Here is a 27,960-nt window from a genome sequence, read left to right on the forward strand (position 1 = left end):
GATGAAACTATAAATATTATGTTGAGTTACTCCAACCCAGAAAGACAAATGCTACATGCTATCTCTTATTTATAAAGCCTGTGAACCACTAACATCACGAGCCAGGCAAGAGATCCCCAAGGGTTCAATGGTGACAGTTACATCTTAGGAATAACCAATAGCCATCTAATTGAATTTAGATGCTTAATTGGAGGAAATTCATGCCTGGTACTGAAAACCTAGCCAAATTTCTGTGACTAGTGAGGCCATGGGGCCTAGAGGAAAACCTACTACTGCTATGTTCCTAAGCCAATAGAACGTCTACCTGCTTTTTAAAATAAATATCCTTATATTCAAAGAGTAGTGTGTTTCTCACCCCCAATCAAAGAAGCTTCTTTTTACAGGAGATGGAAACCATTGTAGAAACTCAATGTACCAAAATGGTTATAGAGAACTCACAAGCTTCCACTTCTAGATGAAGACCGATAGGCAAGTAATGGCTGTCAAGAGAGGGATTCTTAGTCTCCGTCAGGCACAAGACACCAGATAAGTTATCCAATCACAAGTGGTCACCTCTCAACCCAAATGATCTCACCAGGATATCCATGCATATATATGTAACAATAATAATTAAGTACAAAGTCATGAATTTGAGAGAATAGAAGGAAATGATTGGAGAGAGGAATAAATAAATGAAAATGATGTGAATACAGTACACATGTAAAAAATTCCCCAAAATTAATTGGAAAACAAAAAGCATGCAGCAACAAAAGTGAAGTTTAGAAGGATCGGGTGTGTTCTACAAGCATCCCAGTGCCATAGGATAACTAAGAATCATAAACACAAAAATGATGAAAATTTTGCAAAATAAAAAGAAAAACTAAATTGCTAGGTCCTAGAGCATGAACTCTGTACATAGCAATGTCATGTTGGAATTTCAAAAAATTTAACATTGAGGAAAAGAGGAGAGATTGCTAAGCTGGTAAAGGCACTTGCTTCCAAGCCCAAAGCCACATGGAGGAAAGAGAGATCCAACACCGCCAAGTTATGCTGAGATCTCTACACCCATGGCACGGTATGTGTGTGTGCACCTGCATGCACACAGATAGGTAGGTAAGTAGGAAGGTAGAGGATGGATGGATAGGTAGATGTAAAACAAACAAAATAGTTTGACACACTGACAGACCTTTCTAGCAGTTCAGAATGGCTCTTCAGAAGAGAGAAGCTACTGAGGGTAACTGTGCTGTATGCAAGAAGCCTGAAATAAGACTTTGGTCGCTTTCCCCAAGTTTCCTCTTCTTTGTGAACTAGCACACTGACAAACACTGCAGCCAACAGCATGTTTTCCTTCTGACTCAGAGAAGAGAGGCTTGATAAAAACAAGATGTCTTGTTTGTCCCAGTGTTAGGGCTTGGCTTACTGGATGGAGTTGTTTGGACCCATAGGTCAAGTGAGTTGCATCTACAATCTGTTTAGGATTTGGCAGCTTCTGCTTTGCATGGGCTAGATGTCAGTGGTGGAACTTCATGCTTAATAAATCTGTGAACTTGACATAGAGCAGGCAATAGAAGTGGAGGGAAAATCAACACTTGCTGTCAACCAGGATAGCCTATTGAAAGCGTTCCTATCAGCTCTCCCGCCCAGCCCTTTCAGGAGCTAAAAGCTGGCTGTGTGCAAAGCACTGGTCTTGCCTGTTAATCATGCTGTGCAGCTGAATGAGTGCCTATAAAATTGCCTTTATCTTGAATGCCTGTTTGCCTGTGCTTTGTTGACTGTCTTCTTGAAGGGAAACGTCTGGGAACCATTTCCGAAGTGCACAGCATTTCTCTCACTTTCTTTCTACACTGGAGCCATTGTTGCCAACTTGCAATGAAGGAATAATCTTGAAAATTAGATTGTTTCCTCAGAATCTATCGGTATCATCTTTGACTGTTTCCTTTCATTTGGGAAATAATATCTAAAATATTTGTAAGGATGTATTTCCAAGAATGGAGAGAATTGATTTCACATGACAGCTACTGAAGCACATTTTCTCTCATCAGGCAGGTTTTTAAGGGCTTGTACTAGGGATGTCCTCTCTATCCAAAATTCATCTAAAGGAAGACCTGCTTACTGGGAACTCTTCATATCTTTTCTTGTCTAATGGCTGAGGTTTTTCTTTTTTTGTTTTTCTTTTTATTGTTGCTTAGATACTTGCAATACATGGCCAGTTTAGCACTCTTCCACCTTTATCCATTTGCTTCAGTGTCTTATTTGTTGGACCTAGTACATTATACTTGAGGAGTAGATACAGAAAAACTATGGAGACATCTCTTCACAATATCCAGTGACAGTCTCTCTCTCTCTCTCTCTCTCTCTCTCTCTCTCTCTCTCTCTCTCTCTCTCTCTCTCTCTCTCTCTCTCTCTCTCTCTCCCTCTCTCAATTCCAGCCATGACCTACTTTCTTTTGTGCTCTGAGAGTGACGAATCATTGGTGATCAATATCCCAATACATGCAGGGCTCTGGTACCCTGGATTTACTGTCAGTTAGAGTTGATGAGGGGTGTCACTAGTGTTTGCTTTCATGTAGAGAGAGAGCCCTTAAATTCCTTCCTAAACTCTACTGGGAATCTAGAATTGGTCTAGATTCCTATCAGCAGGCTCTGAAAGGAAGTGTGAGTACTCTGTCTGGGAAAGCATAATAGGTAGATGACCACAGAGAAAGCTAGTCGTCAACAGAGAAATGATGCCAGCTGGAAAACATCGCAGGGTCCTCCAGGCCAAGCTCATTAGTATACCAAGAGAAAATGAAACTTGGAGAGGTGAAACCTTGGCAGGGAGATGTTACAACCTCTATGAGGCCAATAAGCACTGGATAGCCTGGGAGGTTGCCTTGTGGACTTTTATGTTTAGGGCTTTTCAGAAGGAGGAGCCAAGGAAGTACTGTACCTAGTGTCCTTCTTCAATTAAAACCTGATGATACTCCAGGTATGGTGGCACACACCTTTAATCCCAGCCCTCGAGAGGCAGAGGCAGGCAGAGCTCTGTGATCCCGAGGCCAGCCTGGTCTACAGAGTGAGTCCAGAACAGGCAGGACTACATAGAGAAACTCTGTCTTGAAAAAACAAAAGCTGGGGCTGGAGAGATGGCTCAGCAGTTAAGAGTGCTGGCTAGTCTTCCAGAGGATCTGTGTTCAATTCCCAGCTTACAGCTGACTGTAGCTTTAATTCTAGAGGATCTGTCACTTTCACAGACATACATGCAGGCAAAACACCAATGCACAATAAATAAATAAACAAATAAATATTTAAAAAAGAAAAGCAAAAATGCAGCAACAACCACAAAATAAAATAAAATAAAGTCCATGAAACTTTTTGTCACTGGGTTCTGACTTGAGATTCAGTGAATCTTTTACAGTCAACACTTATTGCCCATATGGTCCCAAACAAGTTTCTGTGTTAGTTTTCCAATCTACAAAAAAGAAGAGGTGTTGTGGATTATCGTGTCTGCTTTTTCCTTCCAGTAGTAAGACTTTAGGACTCTACGTTTCACTGTAAAATGGGGGAGGACAAGACAAGGTCCATTCCATTCCATTCAGCTGCAGAAAAGGACTGTCCTTCATCTGTACCTCCCTTGAACATAGCACCTCTCTGCCCAAGTAGAGCTTTCAGGTTTAAAGAAGGTCTTGTACTCGCACACGTATCTTTTTTTTTTTCTTTTTATTAATTTATTCTTGTTACATCTCAATGTTTATCCCATCCCTTGTATCCTCCCAATCCTCCCTCCCGCCCCCATTTTCCCCTTATTCCCCTCCCCTACGACTGTTCCTGAGGGGGATTACCTCCCCCTGTATATTCTCATAGGGTATCAAGTCTCTTCTTGGCAACTTGCTGTCCTTCCTCTGAGTGCCACCAGGTCTCCCCCTCCAGGGGACATGGTCAAATGTGAGGCACCAGAGTACGTGAGAAAGTCATATCACACTCTCCACTCAACTGTGGAGAATATTCTGACCATTGGCTAGATCTGGGAAGGGGTTTAAAGTTTACCTCCTGTATTGTCTTTGGCTGGTCACACACGTATCTTATGAAGAGAAAAAGCAGAGAGAATCAGCCCCACTCGGCAGGTGAGGAATTCAAGACCCTCCAAAAGTTAAGTGACTTAAAGATTAAAGGACCTTAGTCCCTTGGCTCCAAGGCTCATGCTCAATCTACTATCAAGCCTTTGCCTATTGTTGTGACTGGCATCTGGCCTCCAGTGTGACATGTCTACAAACTTTCAACAATCAGAGGTGATTACCTGCTGAAATTTCTACAAAAGCAAACAATTTCCAACATTTTCCTTCTTTCTTGTTTAGCATTTCCAGTTAATCCTATATGAAAAGTCTAGGTAAATACTGTTGAAAAATAATTTCCAGGAGGAAAAAAATGCCTTTGGGGCCATAGATGACCAATAAATAAAAGCAAAAACTAGACCAGCAACCAGATACTGTCCCTGTTTCCTTTGTTGATCAGCTGAGAGAGACTACTTGAGGGCCAAGTGAGCAGCAAGTCCACTTGCATGGGTAGTTAGAAGGACCTGCTATTCATGTCACTGACAGGATTGACCCCAAGCCTGAAGAAGGTTACTTTCCCCAGGTCCTATATAGTCTCATATCAAAGAACTCATGCCAATATGTCTATATACATCTATGTCTCTGTGTGTACAGACCAGCTGATTAGTGCCACAGGATACAGAAAAGACTGAAATGGTTTCTGAATACTTTCCAATACAACCATGGCTTTGGTAACCTGCTATGGAAAAGTTTAGATGAACTAAGTGCGTGAACATTTATTGTAATGGAAACAAACTCATACATGTTCAGACCCTTCAGTTTGTATTAGCAGTTCTAATCTGAGATCCATTACACATCCGAAAGAGTATGGTAGAAGAGTGAAATGGGAGTTACATCCCACGATGGCTTTCATTTTCAAAGAAGTGAGTTTTGGAAAAATCTCCACTTTGCATTTCCTTGAAGGCTAGGTCTGCTGCAGTAGAGAATGTGACAAGGTCAGCATTGTCATCACCGCTTTGCTCTCATTTCTTGCTGTTCCAAAGTCCCAGAAAACTCTGTTCTCTGCTTGCCATGATGAGTGCTCACTATGTTGTTTAGTTTTGGAGTCAAGGAAGTTTCCCAATCATGGCCAACTGGAGAAGCAGCTTGCTCTCAATGAACTTGGTGGTTTGTACAATGTCTGGCTCTTTGAAGCAGAATTCTGCAGTCTGAGCCCAAAGGGTGGGACCATGGAGTACTTGTATTTGCCAGGAAGCTTCAGTCCTGACCTGATTTATTACTGCATTGCACTTCACACCCAAGGAGTGTGCCTTTTGGCTTGGATGGATGGCATGAAGAAATCCTGAAATCCAGACGTTGGGGGTCCTGCTTAAACAGCAGCAGCACTGTCCAAAGCAGCAGAGACAGGTGCCTGCTAACATCTTGTCTTAGCTTTGAAAGTGACTCCATGATCACCTAGCCACCAAGAAAAGGTTTCCAGCACTAGTGTTGCAGTGGCCAAAGACTGAGCAAATGCATTGCAGTGTCCAGTTTCAAAGGGAGTCAATCTTGCTTAATGTGGAGGTTATAAATATTCATTTCCTCTAAAAACCCTAAAAGATGTTGCCTAATCCTTTCTTTACAAAGAACAGCCTTCTACAATCCTGAATTGGAGTAAGGAATGTAACAATTTGAACTTGAAAAAACCAACTTTATTAGGACATAATTCACACAACGTAAATTTATGCTTTTAAAGTATGTAATTCTGTTTTAGTGTGTTCCCAGAGATAAGCAATCATCACCACAATTAATTCTGGAATAGTTTAATCACCCTCAGAAGAAACACAATATTTGTCAGCAATGTGTCCACATTTTCTCAGACTCCCTGCTATAGGCAACCTTTGTATGTTTATAGATTTGCCTGCTCTGGACATTTCATACAAATAGAATCATAGTGGGCTGTAGAGGTGACTCAGCAGTTAGTAGCACTTGCTGTTCTAGCAGGGGACCATGCAGAGCACCCCCATGTATTCATAATCATCTACAACTCTGATTCTGTGTGATGCGACACCATCTTCTGGCTCTGTGGGAAGCAGGCATGCATGTGCTGCACATACTTGGAGGCAAAACACACATACAAAAAAAGAAAAAGAAAAAATACTAAAAGATAACAAATGGAAGCCAGATAGTGGTGAGGCAGAGGCAGGTGGATCTTCGTGAACTGGAGTCTAGATACACAAAGAAACTCTATCTTGAAACCCACCCCCCTAAAAACAAAACAAAGAAACCAAGCAAGCAAACAAAAACAAATGGTTGTCCCTGAAAACATATACAGACTGAGCATGTTGTATTTCTATATTTGAAGTGTGTGTATACATGCGTGTGCGTGTGTGTGTGTTTGTGCGCATGCGTGTGCATGCCTCTGTGTGTGAGTGTGTGTGTGCATGTGTGTGTAACAACAATTAATAAAAAAGAGGTCATGGATTTGAAAGAGCAGCAAGGGATATGTGGATGATTTGGATGTGGATGATATGAGGAATGATTTGGAGAGAGGAAAGGTAAAGAGAAAATGTAATTATATTACAAGTTTAAATTTTATTTTATTTTTTTATTAATTTATTCTTGTTACATCTCAATGTTTATCCCATCCCTTGTATCCTCCCATTCCTCCCCCCCCCCATTTTCCCATTATTCCTCTCCCCTATGACTGTTCCTGAGGGGGATCACCTCCCCCTGTATATTCTCATAGTGTATCAAGTCTCTTCTTGGCAACCTGCTGTCCTTCCTCTGAGTGCCACCAGGCCTCAAATTTTAACTAACTAAATAATATATAGAATGAAAACCAAGAGAAATAGTTACACACCATATGGTTCTTTCCTTGGCACAATGCTTCTGGGGTATGTCTGTGTAGTGCTTGTCAAGCCTTTCTTGTCTAATACTGAGTAGCATTGCCTTAGGTAGACACTTGCCATTTTGTCTATGCACATACAACTCAGTGGATGTGTAGGCTACTATGCATTGTAGCCCAGAGTGTCTGGCTCCCAGCCTCTGTGCTCTTGAGTGGAGTCTCTGCATTGTGTGGATGGAGAATCTGCACTTAACCACTTTGCAGAACACACCCAGAAGCAGCCTTTGAGGCTTCCAATTTCTTGGCATCAGCTTTAGATTTTTAGCCTTTTCTTTTTGTTGAGACAAGGTTTCATGAATCCTAGGCTGGCCTCAAGCTAGCGATGCATCCAGGGATGACCTTAAACTTCTGATCATCTTGCTTCCATCTCTCAAATACCAGGATCACAGGCATGTGCCACTGTATCTGTTTTATGCAGTACTGGGGATCAAATCCCACCTAGGGTTTTCTGCACACTGGGAAGGTACTTCACTAACTAAGCTACATCCCCAGGCCCACTTATAGTTTTCTTTTTTAATTAAACTTTTCAAAGTGAAAAGTGACACTTTCTAATGCTAATATGTTTATTAGCACAAAACTATAATTATATGCCTCACAGATCTTGGGTAATGTCAAAACAGACTCTTCAAGTGTGCAGAAACGTTGAATAAGATTATGCATTGCTAAGTTCACCTGGGCCCCAGTACACCAGGCACTGAAGCTCTTCACCAACTTAACTCACTTTTTGCGAAGGTTCTGGTGAAGCTTGTGTGCACCCTGCAGATCCATCAATTCAGCAAACAGTTCCTGAGCCCCTACTGTAGGCAAGAAGACTCTAGGGCAGCAGTTCTCAACCTGTGGGTCACAGGCCCTCTGGAGGTCAAACCACCGTTGCACTGGGGTGGTCTAAGACCATCAGAAAACACGCACATTTACATTGCAATTCATAACAGGAGCAAAATTATAGTTATGCAGTAGCAACAAAAATAATGCTATGGTTGGGAGTCACCACAACATGAAGAACTGTATTAAAGGATCACAGCAGTAGGAAGGTTGAGAACCACTGCTCTAGGGCTACTGACTTGACTCTTCTCTGAAAGAGGACCAAGAATATCAGGTAAATAAATTCCTACCAAAACAGGGAGAACACAGAAGGAGTCCCTAAACAGCAAGCTCTTTCTGTGCACGTCTGACCTCTTCCTGTACCTCCCAGGTTTAGTTCTCTGAGCTAAGAGATCTTCTTTTATCTGTACTCCCAGATTGTTAGTGAAGATAGTGATTAATAATGGTTATCCAGTGTCCTTTAGGCCAGGATGGCCTGCAGCTTGTGACAATACAGTGATAGTCTGTTTCTTGGGAAGCATTTTCTTTTTCCTCTCCTCATCTCTGTACTCCTTTCTACAATCCATGGTAAAAGTCTCAGCCTCCCAGTCTACCACAGCCAGCCAGCTAGATAGTTCTTCCAGCCTTATTTCCTCAGTCTTGGCCCAGACACTACACAAGCACAGTAATTGTGGTAGTGAAGGTGTAAGCTGCCCCATCAGGACACAGATTCAAGCCTTTGTTCAGGAAGCTCCAGTTCCTGCCCCCACCCAAACTCACCCCTTCGTGTTGGCTTTGGGGAACATAAAAGTGCAGAGCATGAAATCAATAGAGTAGTGGCTTTTTTATTTTTTATTTTTTGGAATGGTGTCTTTTAAAAACAGGCCAGCCTTTTCAGATTTTGTCTGGTTTTGATTTTGGTTTTGTTTTTTACAATGTTTTTCTTTGTAATTGAGCAAATGGGTAGCTTGTATGAAGTCCTTCGGTCTTGTGTTGCTAGGCCTGAAATAGCATAGTCTATATCCCCTGCAGACTGAAGATGCTGTGCTGATGTCACTCAGGCCTAATGGTTGCATCTGCACTAAAGGAGCTCGGATTTGTGCTTCTTCATTTACATGTGTTCTGTATAATACATAGCATTTTGACCCTAGTATTTGATCAATAGCCCTTTTAGAGCCTCAGGTTTGGTTCCTAAAACACCTAGGAAAGGCTGAAGTGGAGACAGTTGTTGATTTGTTTTGAATAGGAAGGGAGGTAAAGACATCTATAAACTGCTAGAAGCAAGAATGCCAGGGAAGAAATGTCTCAGAGGCAGTATGTGGAATCAATGTGTCCTGGATCTGAAGGGTGACTTCTTTTTAAGCAACATTCAGCTTATTTAGAAATTATTAGATTCACTGCAAACAACAAACATAGCTGATAGCAGCCCCCTTGACCCCTCACACAGTCTCCCTCAAAGTTACATGTTCCATACCAGCTATAGAATGTCAAAATCAAGAAAATGATACCATAGCATTACATATGTGCTAAAACTTCATGTTACACACTTTCATTTTCATGTCTCTAGATAAAATATCCAGGCATAAAATTGCTAGTATTTACATGTTTTCTTTTTCTTCTTAAGACACTGCCAACTTCCGGAGTAGGTGCACCATTTTAAGTGTCCACCAGCCATGGATGAGTGGAGTTCCTCCACTTCCCAGCATGTGGCATTGTCACTAAATATTTCTAAATGTGAAAATCTCATGCTCCTGCACTGATATCTAGAGCATTAAAAATGCTGTTTGTATCATATAATTGTTATTCTTTTTTGTTAGGTCATCATATTGATATTTTTTAATCTGTCAGACACAGATTAACACTTTGTGGCACAGGTAAATAACACAATTTGGTGAAAACAAGAGTAAATGACCATATATAACAAAATCATGAGTAACAAAGTAGAAATGCAAATACAGCCAGTGAATAGGATTTTATACAATAAATCAAGATAACTGTAAACATGAGGAAATGCATGGCTACTCACACAGTGCTCATGAAAGGCCAAACACACACTAGAAGCTAATCATCAGACTGCAAGTACTGGGGAAGATATTTTATTTCTTCCCTTTGACATGATATTGCAAAGATGTTTTTTTTATCACTTCGAAATAGTTTTTCTTCATTTTTTCTGTCCAGAAATAAGTTCAAATATTGTAAAAGTATGTTAGAACACTGAGGGTTTGCTGTTGTTTTGATGGGTTTGTTTGTTTTTACCATTGCTGGAATAAACACCAACTGTGAAGAAAAGCTATGCTTTCCAGATCAATGTTTGTTTATTTGGTTTGATTTGATTTGGTATTGGTTTTTTGAGATAGGGTTTCTCTGTGTACCCCTGGCAGTTCTGGAACTCCCTCTATAGACCAGGCTGGCCTCAAACTTAATTTATGTGTAGTAATAATATATATATATATATATGCCCAAAGTATAAAAAAAAATCTTTAGAAAAAAAAAAAGAAAGAACTGGTGGATTGTAGGATAAGTTTACCATTAGCAGGGTCACTTAAAGTTGTTTCTTTTTTCTTTTTCTGATTATCAATTACAGTAAAGAGTAACAGAAAGGAATCAGAAAGGCTAGATTATTAGGAAAAATTCTGTACCAACTAACTAACTAAATTTTGCACTAGACATTTTCTAACTAACTAAAAACACTAGTGCAAATGTCAACATACTATTTTTGCAAGGGGATAATATTCATATAAATAAGGCAGGAAGACTATATTAATCTGAATTCCCTGATTACCATGACTTTCAACTTAAAATTAAGGAGTGAACAAGATAGGTTAACTCCTGGCAGCGCCCAGCCTGCCTCAAAGAAGATGAGGAGCATCAAAGGACCTCCTTTATGGAGATGGATTCAAATGTGGCAATCCAGCCACTGGGCAAAATGTCCTCATTTCTGTCACAGACAGAATTTTGCCTAAAAATGGACAAGCTTGGATGCAGGCAGAGTCAATGGCCAAACTTTGCCAAGATGGGGTAAGCAAGACCTCAACAGTTCTTGCCTCACAAATATGTCTGTCAGATATATTGGGGCAGAAAGCTGAAGATGATTCTGCAACGTTATAGACAGTCTTGGGTGACATATTTGTGAGGCAGCAAACTTTCCCTGTTGTTTTCTCATTTTGGAAGCTGCTAACCTGTGCTTCCTGTCTACTCAGGTAATTCATTTATTCCTTCTCAAGTCTCTGATGGGGTTGAAGACCAGATAGTTTAGTTTTACAACTAAGCTTAGTTGTTTAAGAGTTAAGACATTTTTAGGTCTAGATAGATGCTTTAAGTTAATAGAGGTGAGATATGATAGATAATGATTCAGAATTTTAGACTCATCAAGATAGGAAAGATGTTTTCTTCAAGGCTGCCAAATATAAATAGCCAAAGCACTATGAATATAACATTAATATAATTCCTGATTTTTTATGGTTCTTATTGCTGTATGTAGTTTATTTTATATCTGTGTAATAATATAAATGTATATGTAAAAAGAAATAAAAATAAAGTAAAATATAGATTTTTAAGTAAAAACTTAAGGAGGAAAGAATTGGCAGTCTGGAAGATAGTTGTGTCTGAAGCTTAGTTTAGGCAGAATTAGCTTTGTATGGAACCAATGTTCCAAGGTTTGTGTAAAATGATGGAACAAATTAAAGTTAAGCATAACTTTCCCCCTCCCTCTAATTTTTATTCTTTACCTTTTACTATAGTACATAACACAGATGGACTGATGAATCCTGAGCCAGTGTTACATGCTCAGAGCAAACTAAGTTAGCTTGTGACCTGTATGTCCTTTTATAAGTGGCTAAAATGTCATTACTTTTTCTCTATACCTTGTTCTGTGGTTTTATATATGGACAGCTCTGTCTTTGGTGTCAGGATAGTACAAAAACCCTCCCTGAAAGAGGTCGTGGTCATATAGAGTTAATACCAACTCTTCTTCCAATACCGCACAGATAAGAAAATTACAGGCATGGATGAAAACTGAATTCCATAGCACAGAAAAAAATCAGTCATCACTTGAGACTCTCTGAGCCTAGAGTCTTCTTTTTGCCACACTGGAGATGGGATGGGGTGAGTTGAACACAGGGCCTCCTATATGCTTAACAAGCTCTTTATCACTAAGGCACATTTTCATTCCTTTGAACTTTCACTTCAGGGGTTTTAACAATTATGATTCTGTTTTTCAGAATTAAAATGACAGAGTTTTAAATATTGGGTAATTTGGCCATTTGTATTTAGGAAAATTGCTATATTTCTTTAAGATTTCCAAATTTAATAAGTGTAATGGTGTTTTCTCATCTGCCGTGTGTAGTAACAATTGCTTTTTCATTCACTGTAACTTGCAGTTGTCAGGTTCAATAACTTTACTTTGTCAAATCTATCTTTTTCATTGGACTTATCATGGGTGTGGTGTCAACCACTTGAGCATAGATAGTGTCAGTGGCCAGTGCCAAAAACAGTGATTCTTCCTTCTGCAGCAACTATCTACTGCCAATAGCTCTTCAGTATGGCATAGGTTTGGAGATCACCAGACCCATGACCTGGGTTGATTTTGTACAGGCCTTGTGCAGGTAACAACAGTTGCTATAAGTTCAAGAATTTGATAGTCATGTTGTGTCCAGATGATAGCTGTCATTTCACGTTTCTCCATCCTCTGGGTCTTATATTATTTCTGCCTCTTCCGTGATATTACCTGAGCCTCGGATGAGAGGCTTGATATAGATGTCTTATGACACATCAAAATTAAATAATTTGAACATCTATAAACAGTGATGATATTGAAGCAGTAATAAAAAGTCTCCCAACTAAAAAAATAGCCCAGAACCAAATGGACTCATAGCAGAATTCTACAAGCGTTGTAAAGAACTACTCAAATTATCCCATAATATAGAGAAAAAGAAAAACTTTTTTTTTTTATAAAACCACCATTATCCGGATGATACTCAACCCAGATAAAGTCACTACACAAATAAATAAATTAACTAAAGACATAAATAAAATAAAATTATAGGCTGATCTTCCTGTTAGGGAAAGATGCAAAATTTCCCAATAAGATACTGGCAAATTGAATTCAATGGAACATAAAAAAGATCATTCATCATGGCTAACTTGGCTTTATTCTATCAATTCAAGCATGGTTCATCTTACATATGTAAATAAGTGTAATTAATCACATAAATGAATAAAAGAAATCACATGATCATCTCAATAGACAGAAAAATTCTTTTGACAAAACCCAACATTGTGTAATGAGACATTATGGAGAGGCTACAGATTAAGGAAGCATCCCTCAATATAATACAGGCTATATTTAACAAGCCTATAGCCAATGCCATGCCCAATGGAGCAAAACCACTAAGGAGCTCCTGCTAAGATCAGGAATAAGGCAAAGGTGTCCACATTCTCCCCATCTACGAATATTAATATTAAAGTCGTAGCTACACTATGACAAGAGAAGGAAATAAGAAGGCTACAAATAGGAAAAGATATCAAGTCATCCCTATTTTCAGATGATGATTTTACATGTAAGAGACCTTAAAGACTCCAAAAATACTCTTAGAAATAATTAATTTGAACAAAGTACAAGATGCAAAAATAAACAACCTTTCTATATACCAATGACAGACAGACTAAAAAGAAAACAATCCCACTCCCCATAGCCACCCAAAATATTTGGAAACAAACATAACTAAAAAAAATAAAGACTTTTATAATGGAGATTTTAAGACATTGAAGAGACACTAGAAGATGGAAAAATGCCTCATGCTCACAGGTTGCAAGAATTAATTTTATGAAAAGACCATCTTTTCAAGAGCAATCATCTGAAATCAAAATTCCAATACCATTATTCACAAGCAGAAACAGTCCATAATGTTATGTAGAGGCACAAAAGACCTAGGACAGGCAAAGCAAACCTCAACAACAACAAATTGCTGTGGGAGGTATCACCATACATTCCAAATGATTCTCCAGAACTGGTGATGAAAATAGCATTTTATGGCACACAGGCAAGTGAAATAGAGTTGAGGACCTAGAGGTAAGTCCACATAGCTACAATTAGCTGGGTTTTGTTTTTGTTTTTGTTTTTTGTTTTGTTTTGTTTTGTTTTTGACAAAGATGCCAAACATATACATTGGATAAAAAGCATTTTCAACAAATGAGAAAACTGGATGTCCACGTGGATGTTTTCTATCACCTCACTTTAAATCTCCTTAAATTATTAGATTCGAACAAATACTGTGAAATACTATATCAGTAGGTTATGTTTTGTATCTTATTTGCCAAGCTCTTAGGTCATTTTTAATATACTTGTTGATATTAGTGTTTATTCCTACTCACTTACATGTTTTCTTTCTTTTCCTCATGAGCTTGTTTCCAAATTTTCTGTTTCTTGACTTTCTATGGATCAGTTGAGTGATTTTTAGAATAATTTTGATTCAAGTATAGTATTTTATACTCTGTCTTTTTGTGGTAGTGGTGGTGGTGGTAGGGGTGGTAAATGTGTGTGTGTGTGTGTGTGTGTGTGTGTGTGTGTGTGTGTGTGTGTGTGACTTGAAATGTACAACTAGTATCAACATTTTACTACCTTTAATTAAGTAGAGAAACTTTGCATTTATTTTAACCCTTTTACTTCTCTTTTTAATGTAATTGTGTTAAATATTTATTCCATACACATTTCAAACTATATTAGACAATATTATAAGCAGTAATTCAACCATCAACTAATTTAATCATGGAGGAAATTTTACTGCTTTTCTCTTTGCATTTTCTTTCTTCCTTGCTAATACCAGCATTTCTTCTTCAGTTGTTTTCTATTTGGAGAACTTCCTTTATTATCTTAGTGAAGGTGCGTTATCGTTGATTAATCTCCTCTGTTCCCCTTCATTTAGGAATGCCACAATTCCCCTTCTACATCTGAAACATTTTCACTAAAATTTTGTGCTGAAGCTCTCCCCTACACTTAATAATCAGTGCATTATTTTCTTGTGATTTCTGTGGCTTCTGAGCAAATTATTTTCCATTTGTGGTGTTTTGACTATGATAAGCCTCCATAGATTCAAGTGTTTGAATGCTTGGCCATAGGGAGTGGCACTATTAGGAGGTGTGGCCTTATTGGAGGAGGTGTGGTCTTGTTAGGGGAAGTGTGCCACTGTGTAGGCAGGCTTTAAGGTCTTAAATGCTCAAGCTATGCCCAGTGTGGAACACACCCAGTCTCCTCCTGAGTGTCTTTGGATCCAGATATAGAACCCTTGGCTCCTCCAGCACTATGTCTTCCTGCACACTGCTATGCTTCCCACCATGATTATAAGAGACTGAACCTCTGGAACTGTAAGCCAGCCCCAATTAAATATTTGTCTTTATAAGAATTGCCTTGATCATGGCATCTCTTCACAGAAAAAGAACCTTAACTAAGAAATCATCATTGAAATTAGTTATGTCACTCTTTCCCAGTCTTTGTCTTCACATTGTAGCCGTTGGGCTGTAAAGGGCATAAGAAATCCACTGTTCTTTCCATTCTCTTTTTTGGTACCATGTACTAAAGTTATTTAAGTTTCTATGGTTTCCTGGTTTCTAGTATTTCAATTTCCTGACATTGTCTTTGGTTTTTGTTTGTTTGGTTTTGCCTTTTTGTTTTTGCTTAAAACATTATTGTCTCTCTTGGGGGAAGCATTTAACTGATTGCTATTTTTAAGTTCTAGTCGGGTAATTGCAACATATATTGTGTTGGTGACACATCTATTAATATTTGTTTTAATTTAGTTTTAGATCTTTTGGTCTTGGTACAAGTACCCTTTTACTAAAATCAGTATTTTAAAAAATATTTTAAAACTAGCTATTATTTAAATCTTATGTTTTGATTGGTCTGGCAGGAAAAGGGGATAGCATCTTTCTTATACCCAGTAATATAAAAGTCCAAGTTCCTTAGATAGCTTCTTTGATGTAAAGGAGGTTGGGACCTCTCATTCCTACTAGTGAAGTATGAGACATCCAAGTAGTCACTAGGTATCTACCACTGTCACTCCAGTGGGACTGGGATAAGTGTCTCATTACTTCCTAGTAGGGTTACAGTGGGCTCCCTGTTTGGTCTCTGCTGGTGGGATGGGATGGGACTGCAATATCTTTCCTGGTGGTTAGCTGGATTAGAATGGTTTTGTCTTAAGGTTTTCTGTCTCAAAAGTCCCTTTCCTGCTCCAGTGGCTAAAAAAAGCAAACGTTTGTTGGGGCACTTTTGTCCGTGTCCATTGGCATTTGAGGTTGCTGGTTTCTTTGGCTCTAAATCTAGCAGAATATTTGAAGCAAAAGGAATTCCAGAGAACTCATCAGCATTACTCATCAGATCCCAAGGTCCCTGGACAATTTATATTCTCTCTGCCTTACAGAATCCTGTAGTGTTTTATATAACATAACAAAGGTTTTGTTTTCACTCAGTGGGAAAATGGGGGAAGTGCTTTCTGAGTTTGCTAACATCAAGATTTCCATGCCTGGTGTTCTACAGGCAAGGAAGGTTACAGTGAGAAAAGCTAACCCCATGTTTGAGCACCTTACCATAGTCCTCATTTCACGTGTAGCTTGTGGGAAACAGAAACCAGCTCTCCTGTGGTCACATGCCTGTTCACCCAGCATGGAGGATGTGCTGGAGTAGCTCATTTAGTGTCCAGCCAACCAGTGCAGCAGGGTTTCTGGAGCCCCCTTCAGCATCCCTTTCTTCTTTCTGCTGGCAGTCGTGATTGGAACTGTTGGTCTGCTCACTTGGCCAGAGTTAGCAGATGCTCTGAGGGCTGATTATCGCAGAGTTGAAGAGGCTCTAAGCCATCGCTTTGATTCTGTCACCATGGTTTTCACTGAAGGGAACTGTATCTCAAAAAAAAATAGAAAAGCTCTTCCTGAATTCTACATAAAAACAAATCTAGACTTAGTACTCATTTTGCCCATCTATATGCCCAATGCTCCACTCTCTCCTCTGGTTTCCAGTACAGTTTGTTCGTTTCACAGATGTGGATGGCCAGTTTATCTTGGGCACTGGTTCATGGAAGCATTCTTCTTCCCTGAGGGTGGGGTTGACTATAAGGGTGGTATGTATGGTCAGGAGAGAGACAGGAAGGTGAATGAGGAAGATCCCACACAAACCTGCCTTCAGAATTGAAAGCCTGTGAATCATGGGGGTCAGTGGTCTCATCTTCATATCTGAAAGACAGTGTACTTTTTGTCTCCTTAAGCCCTGTGTCTAGGTCGTTTGGGAAACGCCTTGGAGAGTCAAGAATAAAATTGCAGGTGAAACAATGGACGACTGGAAAAGTCGGCTTGTAATCGAGAGCATGCTTCCCCATTTCAACATGGTGGGAAATCGTCAGGAGCCCAGAAAGCTCCAGGAATCGGTCAGAAAATGGGCAATGGGGGGGGAGGGGGGTGTTGAATGCTTTTAACCTTAAATTTGAACGAGAGGTGTGTTGTTGAACTTCTTTGCACAAATATGGTGTTGGAGGCCTATGGAAAATATAAGGGATTAGAATAAAAGAAATGAACTGTCCCTGCCCTGTGGGTTCCTAGGGAAAAAAACCTAATTAGACATAGAAAGGGATTCCTATTTAACTCTCTGGCCCTGGTATGTTTTCTCAGTCATTTAACACATCTGCGCTTTCCTCTCTAGGAATTCAGCCATCACCCCAGTGTCTGGAACTCAGTTTTAGGGATCCCACTGGTAGTTCTAAGGGCAAGCACAATGGTAGGGAGCATGAGAAGTTTATGGTGTTTGAGTGTGGTAGTCAGTGCTTGCAACATCACCAGTCTACCAAGATTAGGTTAGCAGGAGCTGCAGCAAACACAATGGCCATTATCTCTGGGCATTAGCCCACAGAGGAGTGGCTTGCTTAATATCTAAAAGTAATAGCAGAAGGGAAATGGTTCCTATAGAGCCATGGATCTGTTTCCTTCCTGCTCATGGAGCTGGAAGCCCTGGGCTCTGAGGTAATGTCATTTCACATAACTGGGAGGCTTATCTTTCCCAGTTCCCAGGGTTCAGTTTAGGAATTTTGTTATGGGTACAGGTGTAGGTGACTTAACCATTTTTCTTTCTTTCTTTTTTTCTTCAATTGTCAACAACGTTTTGAGGATATGCTATTAAGTCAAGTGCATAGCTTTTAAAGCTTTTAACAAGCTTTGGTGACTGGACTATCACAGCATTCACAGAAACAGGCAGTCAGGCGGGATGGACAGAGACAGATCAATTGCTTGGCCAGTATGACCTAGTTTCTTAAGTTGCAGCCACCAGTTGATGCATTTCCAGAAGAGAATCTCCATCATAACAACCCTTTACATTTCAGACTTCTCTTTGATAGTTAACATCTAAGTCTGTAAGGAAAGCATCTAGTATGTCCCCAGAATCCACAATCAGCTTAGGTTTGATTTTAAATTCCTTCCCCCACCCCCCACACACACTTGGGCAAAATCCTAGGCATAAATGTGTGTGGGTTATAGGTACAGGAAGTAGGCTTTCCTGTTCCCCACTCACTGTCCAGACACTCTAATAAAATTATAGTGTGCCTCATAAGTAATGTTTCGTTTCCATCTGTGTTGGTCACTGTGCATGCTATCTAGGAATTACTGTCCTTGGAGCATTTGACTGGAGCAACCATCATTGCTCATGCTGTTTTATAGCTCTCATGGCAAATGACCTCTAGTATCCTTGATAAGCCTTGCAAAAATGCACATTCACTGCTTTAGAGTCACACCTTGCACTTGATCAAAATCAGCTCTTCTTCTTCCTCCGTGCACAGCTCATTCTCTGCCCTTGGCTTAGAATGACCTGGCTATTTTTGAAATGCCAAGCTGACCTAGAAGACCAACAATTTGCCCCAGTTGAAGGGGTCCAAAAATATACCTGAGTTTCTGAAAGCAGCTCCCTCAGATGAGCCTTCTTCACAGCTGAAACTGCATCTGTCTTCTTGGAAGGCACATATGCTCTCGACAAGGGACAGGATTGAGAGAGCCCACGCCTCTGTGCCTAGTAAGCACTGTTGCTCCTGTCTGTAAGTGTCCACACAGCTCTTGGTGTCCTGAGAGAACAGCTGTGTTCTAGTGGCCAACAAATGCCTGTAATACAGGAAGGTACCTGGTGTTAGCCTTCAACTTAGCTGCAGATGCTGATGATCTCAACAGTAGGGCATGAGAGACAAGACATAAGAGTCAGACATCAACAGATCAATAGCAACATATCCTGGGTGTTCAAGAAAACCCTGCTGTCCAAGGAAGTTACTGCAGGCCTTCCAGCAATTCTGGAAGAAGGCTGTCCTTAGCAGTAACTGGCCTTGTACTTCCAGGGTGTGGCTCAGCTGGATTTCAGATGTTCTGATTGTTGGCTCTCTTTCTGAGGCCACACTGTTTGTGTCACCGGAAGCCCCCTGAACATGGAAATCTGCTCCAGGAAGTAACCTTAGCTAGTTCCTTTTTTATTAGGTTGAAAAATCAAGCTAACAGAAATACCTGTATCACATTAAAATCATGAAATAAAATTCTATCGTCCAGAGAGGAGAGATTTATCTCTGTAGAGTCACGATCTCACTCTGTAGCCCAGGCTGGCCTGAAACTTGTGGTCCTGCTACCTCTGTCTCCTGAGTGCCATGATTATAGGCATGCACTCCTGGAAGAGAGCTTTTTAAAATGCTCTGGAATTTTCATGTTAACAATTGAGAATTTCTTTGAAGAAAGTTTTGACTGTGAAGTGACACATATTTTTAGTCTCAGACCAGGGCCCAGGGCCTTTGGGTTCCAGCCTTACAGCTGCTCCTAAATAGCTACAATGCTCACCCTCTAGAAACACAATTCACAGGGACAAAGAGCAAGAATACCCTTCTTGATTTCAGCATTGACTAGCTGTGAGCGCTTTACTAACATTTGGGCATCACTATCCCCTGATTCCCCTAGGAAGTCATTACCACAAGGAAACTGAGACTCAGATATGTTAAGCACCTTGACGAAAGTCACAGACCTAATAACAGGCAAATCTCAGCTCCCATTGTTCGGCACCATTCACTGTAGCCTCTTAGGCTTGTTTTGAAACACACATTGCTGAGCGCACAGGAAAAAGTACATTCTAAAGAAACATAGTGATTCAAGTTCCTTTTCAGCATCATTGTTCATCTAGTACCATGATTACTTAACAACTGCTGTGATACAAGAAAAAGAGTTTTTCTTTTGGCAACATTTGGCCATCTATCTAAGATTAGTGTATGGGGAGGCAGCATGTGGAACATCATGTCCTTTCCTTTGAAGTTAAGACTGACTCCTTTTCCAGATCCAGTAGGTTGGCTGAAATGCTCAAAGGCATTGAGTGCTCTAGAGCCTACATGAGGCAAGGACTCAGTGTTCAAGTCATGTCATCTTTGCCTCTGCTTATACCTATTCCATTTCTCTGGAAGTTTCTGAGCAAAATGGAGGAATTGGCCTCAGGGAATAGCTCAGTGAGCACAGAGCTTACTTAGCATGCACAAGGCTCCAGTTTCAGGACCCATTCCTGCCAAAAGAAATAGCATTAAATTTTCCAAAAATAATAAATATGTGGAAGGTCACTAAGTGGACAATTTGAGGAAGAATGCGGAGTATATCATCTGTTCATTGTCTGTGTTCAGTGCCTCAGTGCCACTCAATAACTCTATAGGTTACAATGAGCTGGCACGCCAGTACAGCTTATAAACCTGCCAACTACTCTTTGGCTCAAAGGGAGGATATTCTTATCACTTTCTTTATGGACAAAATAATAAGGTCTGAGGAACCTAGTACCTTGTAGAGAATGGCTAGTAAGAGAGTGGGGAGCTCTAACAACAAGGCCCATTAAATAGTCCTAAGGGTAGGGTGCTGTGCCCCTACAGAATGACCCAAATCTGTCTCCTCACCTCATCAAAAGTGGGGAACTGGGTTCTGGAAAAAGAACAGAAGACCCCACCCCATAAAGAATATGTGGATATTTGAATAACTCAAATAATATTGCTCCCAGTTCCATGTGACCAATTTCTTTTAAAATGCCTGGTAGGAGACTTTCTTTTCACCTCCTCTGTGGCAGATAATCCAGGTCAAGGTCTATGGCCAGCAACCTTGGAGTTCTGTTATTTTCTTTGCAGAATGTACTAAACTCAGGAAGGAGATCTCAGAGCCGCAAAGCTGTGGCTAGCAATATGACCTGGAACAAGTTCCCTCTATCTTGAATTCTGAGAGCATGAATATTATTTATAAGGGCCTGTCTGTGTCCGGCATCTCACCAGAATCCCAGGGCCCCTTGTATGCGCGTAGCTCTAGGATAGATTCTGGGATCCAGGACCTTAATCTTCCTTCCCTGGAAGCAAGTCTATTCTATGTTGAAATTCAAGACCAGGAGGAGGGAATCTGGTGTTCCACCAACTTTACTGCTTCCTATGCCTAGATTAGTGGCTCCAATATCCACAGGATCCTCTGCCCATCATATTCAGCCCTGGGTTCTGGGAACAGATCATTGGACAAAAGAGAACCCCAGGTGTCCTGGTGCTTTCACCCCAGTGACATCAACATATGAAGAGTGGATAGCATCTCTATTTCTGTCCAGCACAGTCTACTGTCCAGCCTGACAGAAAACCAGAATGCTTTTGAGTTCCATGGGGAGGCAGGGAGGTAGGAATTGAAATTACTCTGAGTTGGTGTCTTCGCCTCCTTCATATGGCATGTAGGCTTACTACAGGTGCAAGTGTGGCCCCAAGAGAGAAGATCCTGAATATGTGGGCTGCCCTGCTGTCACCCAGGTGGTGCCTGAGAGCAGCCCTTTCCACTTACTGAGTTCCTAACATGAGCTTCAGGGCCTCAGTTTTCACAATGGTCAAGTGGCCTTAATAAGTGTTCTCTACCTACATCAGGATCTCTGAGTAAGAGAGATATGGACTTGTCCTAAGTACGCAGGCTATGGCTGGTCTTGGCACCTCTTTAGTAATCAGAGCTTGGCTTGGCGTTGGCTCAAAAAAAAAATTTTATGTCAGAAAGGCAAGGGACAATATGTCCTTGGAGCTCAGTTTGGAATACAGAGGAGTCCTAAGGATGGCTATGGTCTCATAGCAGCCCTGTTGCACAGAGGAGAGCTGGATTTATAGTGCAACTCTGAGCATTCTGGGTCAAGGCCTGCAGTGCGTATGTGCTGTGCTATTTTGGGGATCCTCCCCACGGAGCACGCAGCTGTTCGCTCCCTTTGCCTGCCCCCCTTCTCCTCCTTCTGCAGCAAGGGCCCTTTCCTGCTAGTGACACCCAACCAGCGAGGGAAGCCAGGCACAGGCTTTGCCTGCAGACTGCTCTCTTCTGCAAGGGCTGAGCAACTTTCAACTTGAAGGACCTCATCGGGCTTGGCATCTGAGTCCTGGCTGGGTAGCTCAGCTGAATAAATCAGTGACCTGCACATTAGCCTACTAGAAAGGGAAGATGCTGGGCAGGCAACTCCTTTTGGCAGCTGGCTTTCACAGGCATGTGGAATCTTGCTGCTTACCTCTGATGCAAGCACACAATGGCCTTCTCTGCATTCCTACTTAGTCCCTCCCTGCAGAGGCCATGATATTAGGTCCAAAGTAACAAGTGTCTGGAAGTAGAGCCACTCCAGGCATGAGAGGCAAAACTGTTGGACTCCTTCAGAACGTGGGTGAAAGGAGAGAACAACAATGCTCAGAACCAGATTTCTAGGGAATGCGCAACCCTGGGGGCCATACCTTGGAGATGTGGGCCTATGGCACTTCAGAATACAAGCAGGCCGGTGCAGACTTAGGCCTCCTGCTTTCCCTAAACACCCTCAGCTGGAGAACTTGATACGTGTCATTTTAGATAAAGATGTGTGTCCTAAGCTACCTGTGAGGTCCTGTGTTCTAGACTTCGGAGTGTACCTAGAGGGCATGCCTCTCAAGTCTGGGCTACAGAATTTGGTTTGTATAATGAATATGGAATATTGTATTACACTTCCTGGCCTGCCTGCCTGCCTGTCTACCTCTGCTTTATTTAATCTCCCCCTCCTTCTCACAGATGGCCATCCTTAAGATTTCAGTATTAGAAAGATGGGTATGAACCATAGGCCAGGGGAATTCACCACAGGCGTGCAAGGCCAAGGCCCAGGCTGGCAGCTCTGTCATTATCTGCCATCCTTTTAACCCTTTGCCCCTCAGTACAGGCTTGCCTTTGTCTGCCTTATTCTAGTGCCACAGACTCCATGGCCTCCCAACTCCCCAGGTAGATTTGTTTTCCTACATCTTATCTCCCCAAGGCTATTTTCTCCCTTCCTACCCTGTGCCTGAGACCTCTTGATTTCCTGCCCCTGCAACTGTTGCTGGGCACTGTGTGTATAGTAGGTGCTCACTAACACCACTGGGTCAGTTGCTGCTCTTACTAGTTTCTGAGACATGGCTGTTTTGAGACCTTCTGCTGGGAATGGGAAGAGGACAAGATAGATAATTTGCAGAATGTCATTTTCCACAGAGGGTAATTCCCACCTGCAGGTGTCAGCTGAGTCACTCATGGATCCCAGGTGCTTTACAGGTATAGCGATGAGGAGGAAACAATTCTAGCCTTCAGAGGCATGTTGTAGGGGTGAAAACAATACTGCCCCCAGGTTGTTTCAGAGCCCCTGGGGTGAGGGTACAGTGGAGCTAGAGTATCATAGAGACCCTTGAAGGCCAGAGAGAGATGCTGTGTACAAAATGCAAATTGCCCAACTGTGTACAAAGACTGAGCAGGCAAGGCCCAAGGGAATCCAGGAGGGGATGTTGTTCCCTCTTTTCACTGGAGTTACAGAGTACTTGCCAACAGTTGTGCAATACTGTCATTAGTGTTGGTGAAGCACAGCATTTGGGACAGCTATATAAATTGCACAGTTCAGAAATGGTCACTCAGCTTTCATTATTATTGAAATAATAAAGCTTTTCTGCTCCCAAAAGATTGCAGGCACATTCCCTCATCCACAGTAGGCCTGCACCACATGGTGTCCTGCAGTGTGGGAAGGGGCTTTGGAAATATGACGTTTCCCTGGGGAAAGAGCTCAACTCATGCTCTAACTCAAGGCTTGGTAAACTGTGCACTGGGACTACATGGAGCCCAAGGGCTATCTTAGTAAATAAAGTCCTGTTGGCCCATCGCCCTGTCTAGCCCTTAGCATATAGTTTACCACACAGTTGCAGTCATAAGGACAATGTGGCTTGAAAAGTTTCAGCTAGTCACTCTATGGACTTTTCCAGAAGTTTGTAAAGCACAACTCATGTCACTGGGCATGTGGTTCATTTTTCCAGGGTCATTGTTTTCCCTAATAAGTAAGTGCTACTCTCGGTACCTACTCATTTGAGGTAAAAATCTGAGGGCCTCATGTCTGGCCATGTGTTCATCACCCTCTCTTTGTCCTAGTTGAGCTCAGATCCATGCTCTAGGTCTCATGTCCTTTTCCTTCCCATGACACTCCTTCCACCTCCCATGAGCATCCAGAGAGAGCTTTCACAAACATTGAGTTGATCTTTTCTCTGCTTCACCTTTTGCCATAATCGCTTCCCGCTGCAAACAAAACAGAGCCCAAGCCCCTTCCCATGGCCTGGGAGGCCCCTTGAGAGAAAGCACTCATGGCTACTTCCAAGCTCACTGTGTGCCAGGCCCACCTAGCTGCCTGCTAGTCCCTGAAACAGGTCAAGAGTCTTTCCCCCAGGGCCCTCCAGACTATTGCCCTCCTGCTCGGAGTACTGTGCCCCACTGCTATAGCCTGTTTCCTTCCTGCATTTGCCCTTCACTTTAATGAGGTTACCCTCCTCAGCACTCTGTCAGTCTTCTGGAGACGTCTGCTCTTGTTCTGACTGTTCATGTGGCTTGTAGGCTACCCACTAGAACTCCAGCTGTCTCACTCTGCTTCTTCTCTGTCAAACTTGAACTCATTCTGGTGGGAGCGTCAGTTCTGGACCTCCAGCCACCCTTGCCTTATACTGCTGCAAGCCTTTATCTCTGTGGGGAATTGGGAAACCAGTGCCCTTTCTTTAGTAGCCTCTTTTCTGGAATAACATTCAGGTGCTGGTATTCTCTGGTCTTAAGGTTGCCCATATGACCTCAGAAAAAACTAAAGGTGTACTTACTTTTCCTCGTCCCTCAGGTCAAGCCTTTAAGATAGAGAGCAATTAACTTAGCCTGGGTAAAATGGCTGCAGGAAGTAATTCCCAGAACACCTGCACCCAACCCTTGCTTTCTGAATACATTCCTTCACACAATGAATTGCACAGCTAACTACTCTCCATCCTCTTCTTTTTTAAAAATATATTTTATTGATTTATTCGTATTACATTTCAATTGTTATCCCATCCCTTGTATCCTCCCATTCCCCCCTCCCTCCCATTTTCCTCTTACTCTCCTCCCCTATGACTGTGACTGAAAGGGACTTCCTCCCCCTGTATCCACCCTCTTCTTAATGGCCTTATGACATATAAAAACCTTACATTGCTCTGCCCTTGCCTCTGCCCTTATAGCTGACGTTAAACTACATTAGTGGCAGTATACCAACAAACACCAATCTCCTGTTTCCCCAATAACTTAGCATAATTTTTCCCAAAGAGTCAGTGTAGGAGCCAAGCATGGTGGCTTGGGCTTGTCAGCACTTGGGAGGGAGTGTAAGGCAGGAGGATCACCAAAAGTTAAGTGTTACCTTGGTTATGTAGTGAGTTCCAGGATATCTAAATCTATAGAGTGAGACCCAATTCTCTCTCTCTCTCTCTCTCTCTCTCCCTCCCTCTCTCTCTCTCTCTCTCTCTCTCTCTCTCTCTCTCTCTCTCACACACACACACACACACACACACACACACACACACACCAACACCAACACCAACACCTCCCTCTGGGCCTGTCAGTGGGAGCTCCTTAGAGTGTTATAAGACCTCCATCTTCCTGGGAACAGTCATTGTCTGCAACACCACCCTCATCAACAGCATTCCCATCATCACCTGCCCCCAACTGCCTGATACCCTCCATTGCCATCATCATCTTTACTATTTCCTTTACCTCCTCTACCTCCAGCATCACGTTAACATCATTCATCCTGCTGGAAGCATCCACACCGTAACCACTGGAGGAAGTTCTCCATCACCCTTGCCACTTCCTCTTCTACCACATCCAACTCTGATGCCATCGTGATCTCTGCCACCACCTATCAATTCTATCATTTCCACCATCTCCGCTGCCATCACTATCACCCTACTACCCTCTCTCTCTGTCCCCCTTTCTCTTCCCTCCATCTCTTTTTCCTCTGACACTACACACACACACACACACACACACACACACACACACACACACACACACACACACACACAAACATAATTTGTGGGGGTATAGGTCACTTTGCAATATATAACCATAGACATTCCACATATAGTAAAATAAATACATGTTCTAAACTTATTATTTTCAAATAATCTACTCTTGTTATGGTGTCCTTTGGGGCTATGGAACAATAAGTTTATGGTCAAAACTGAATTAGAATTCATTACAAGACTGAGTAATAGCCTTAAATGCACACTCTTAAAAAAATACATTTAAATAAAGGAGCTTTCACTTCATAGAAGGATGCACTGAGGATTTTCTTTCAATGGCAAATTCCTGCTGCATTTTATTATGATTTGGTTTACAAAAGTTAGCCTTGCACACAGCTGTTTAGGAGCATAGCCAATGACTAAAGGAAGATCTGCCTTGAATGGCAGATGTTGCTGAGCAATCCATGTTAACAGCTATTTTAGGACCACCAAGAATGTGTTTGAATTTTCAAGCTTGGAAAGAGAGATACTATTTATTTGGTATCTACACCAGCCAAACACTCTGGTAACTTTACATTTTTAGGTTTACAGAATCCTTAAAAGAAGTTTGTGTTAGCTCCACTCTCCCATTTTGTAGGTAGGAAAACACTGAGGGTTCTGGACCTTGCTTCAGACCTCTTAGCACTTCACGCTGCTGAATTCTACAACTGAAATTTAATATCCAGAAGTCTCTTTCACAAGACTATCCATTTTCCTGCAAAGCTTTTAATATGCAGAGTATCTGATAGTTTAGACAGATGCACAGTAAAGCCCCCAAGGCCCCTGAGGCCACATAATGGGCTTTGGAATCAAGTGCTTGGGCCCAGGAACTTCAGCAAATTCCTATGAGCCAAACTCCCATTGTGTCCAACCTGAAAAAGGAACTTCCTTCTCTGAGGCCATCCCTATCTACTCTACCCTGTGATGTGTGATTTAGAAAACCCTGGGAAAGTATAACAGTCCCTACGGGAAATCGAACCACTGTGACCCACATTAAACAGCAGGGTTTCATTCTCTTGGTGTGTAAAGCTGAAATGACCCATCATTCCCTCAGCACCCCAGAACAAACTGAGTGTAAGTGAGAAAGGCTGGCTTACTGCAGAGGTGTCCACACAGTCACCATCATGGATATTCTGGTTCCCGACTATACTCAAGAGTCTTAAATGTCAGAGTTTCCTCTACCACTCATTAACTGCATGGCTTTATTAAGTCACATGTCTGCTCCAAGACTCTCTTTACCCATGTGCAAAAGATATATCCTAAGGATAGCCACTGCCTACATGCTAACATTGTTTTTGGAAGCCAAGGACCATGAACAGAGGGTGAGACTGTCACAAAAGCCTGCCATTGTTAACACCAAGACTTGGTTATACTGGCCTAGAAAAAGCCCAGCATCTTAAGGACCTGTAGAGATTCTGTCTGTTGCTTGAGTGCTCATTTGCAAGCAACATAGATTCCTCAATCCTCCAAAAGGCTTTGCTACCTGGATCCAAAATAGCAGGATCTGCCCATTCTTGATCCACTCTCCCCTCTTTCTTCCTCCCCCTGTTTCTCCTCATTATCTCCTCTCTGTCTGTGCCTGTGATATTGGTTATTTGTGTGCATGTGGGGGGTGGTGGTGTATGTGTGTTTTCTGAGACAGAGTGTCACTATCTTCTGACTTTGAACTTCCTATTTGTGACACTCCTGCTTCTGCTAAGATTACATATATGTACTACCACACAACTCTCAGATATACCAATTGCTTCTTCTGGCTTGGTTTCCCCCAGAAAAAGTTTTAGAGGAGTTTCCCAGGAAGTTAAATGGGTGAAGAAAGACTACATGGTGGTCTTGCCTTTGTGCTAGGTTCTGGACATGGAGCTGGCTGATGAGGCCCAACTAACTTCTGTAGGACAAGACCTTCAGAGGGGCTTGTTGTCTTGAAGGAA

General features: G+C 41.7%; 1 protein-coding gene across 3 annotated transcripts in view; it reads left to right on the plus strand.

Moving 5' to 3' along the window:
• Mamld1 (mastermind like domain containing 1) overlaps positions 1-27,960 on the plus strand; it is a 113,350-nt gene that overhangs the window by 42,058 nt on the left and 43,332 nt on the right. For all 3 annotated transcript variants that reach the window (XM_051140968.1, XM_051140970.1, XM_051140969.1), the window contains exon 2: positions 16,949-17,107. In XM_051140968.1, coding sequence (XP_050996925.1) covers positions 17,012-17,107 — 96 coding nt within the window. In that variant the 5' untranslated portion in view covers positions 16,949-17,011. The remainder of the gene's footprint in view (positions 1-16,948; positions 17,108-27,960) is intronic.

This window comes from Acomys russatus, chromosome X, assembly GCF_903995435.1.
Source record: "Acomys russatus chromosome X, mAcoRus1.1, whole genome shotgun sequence".
NCBI lineage: Eukaryota > Metazoa > Chordata > Mammalia > Rodentia > Muridae > Acomys > Acomys russatus.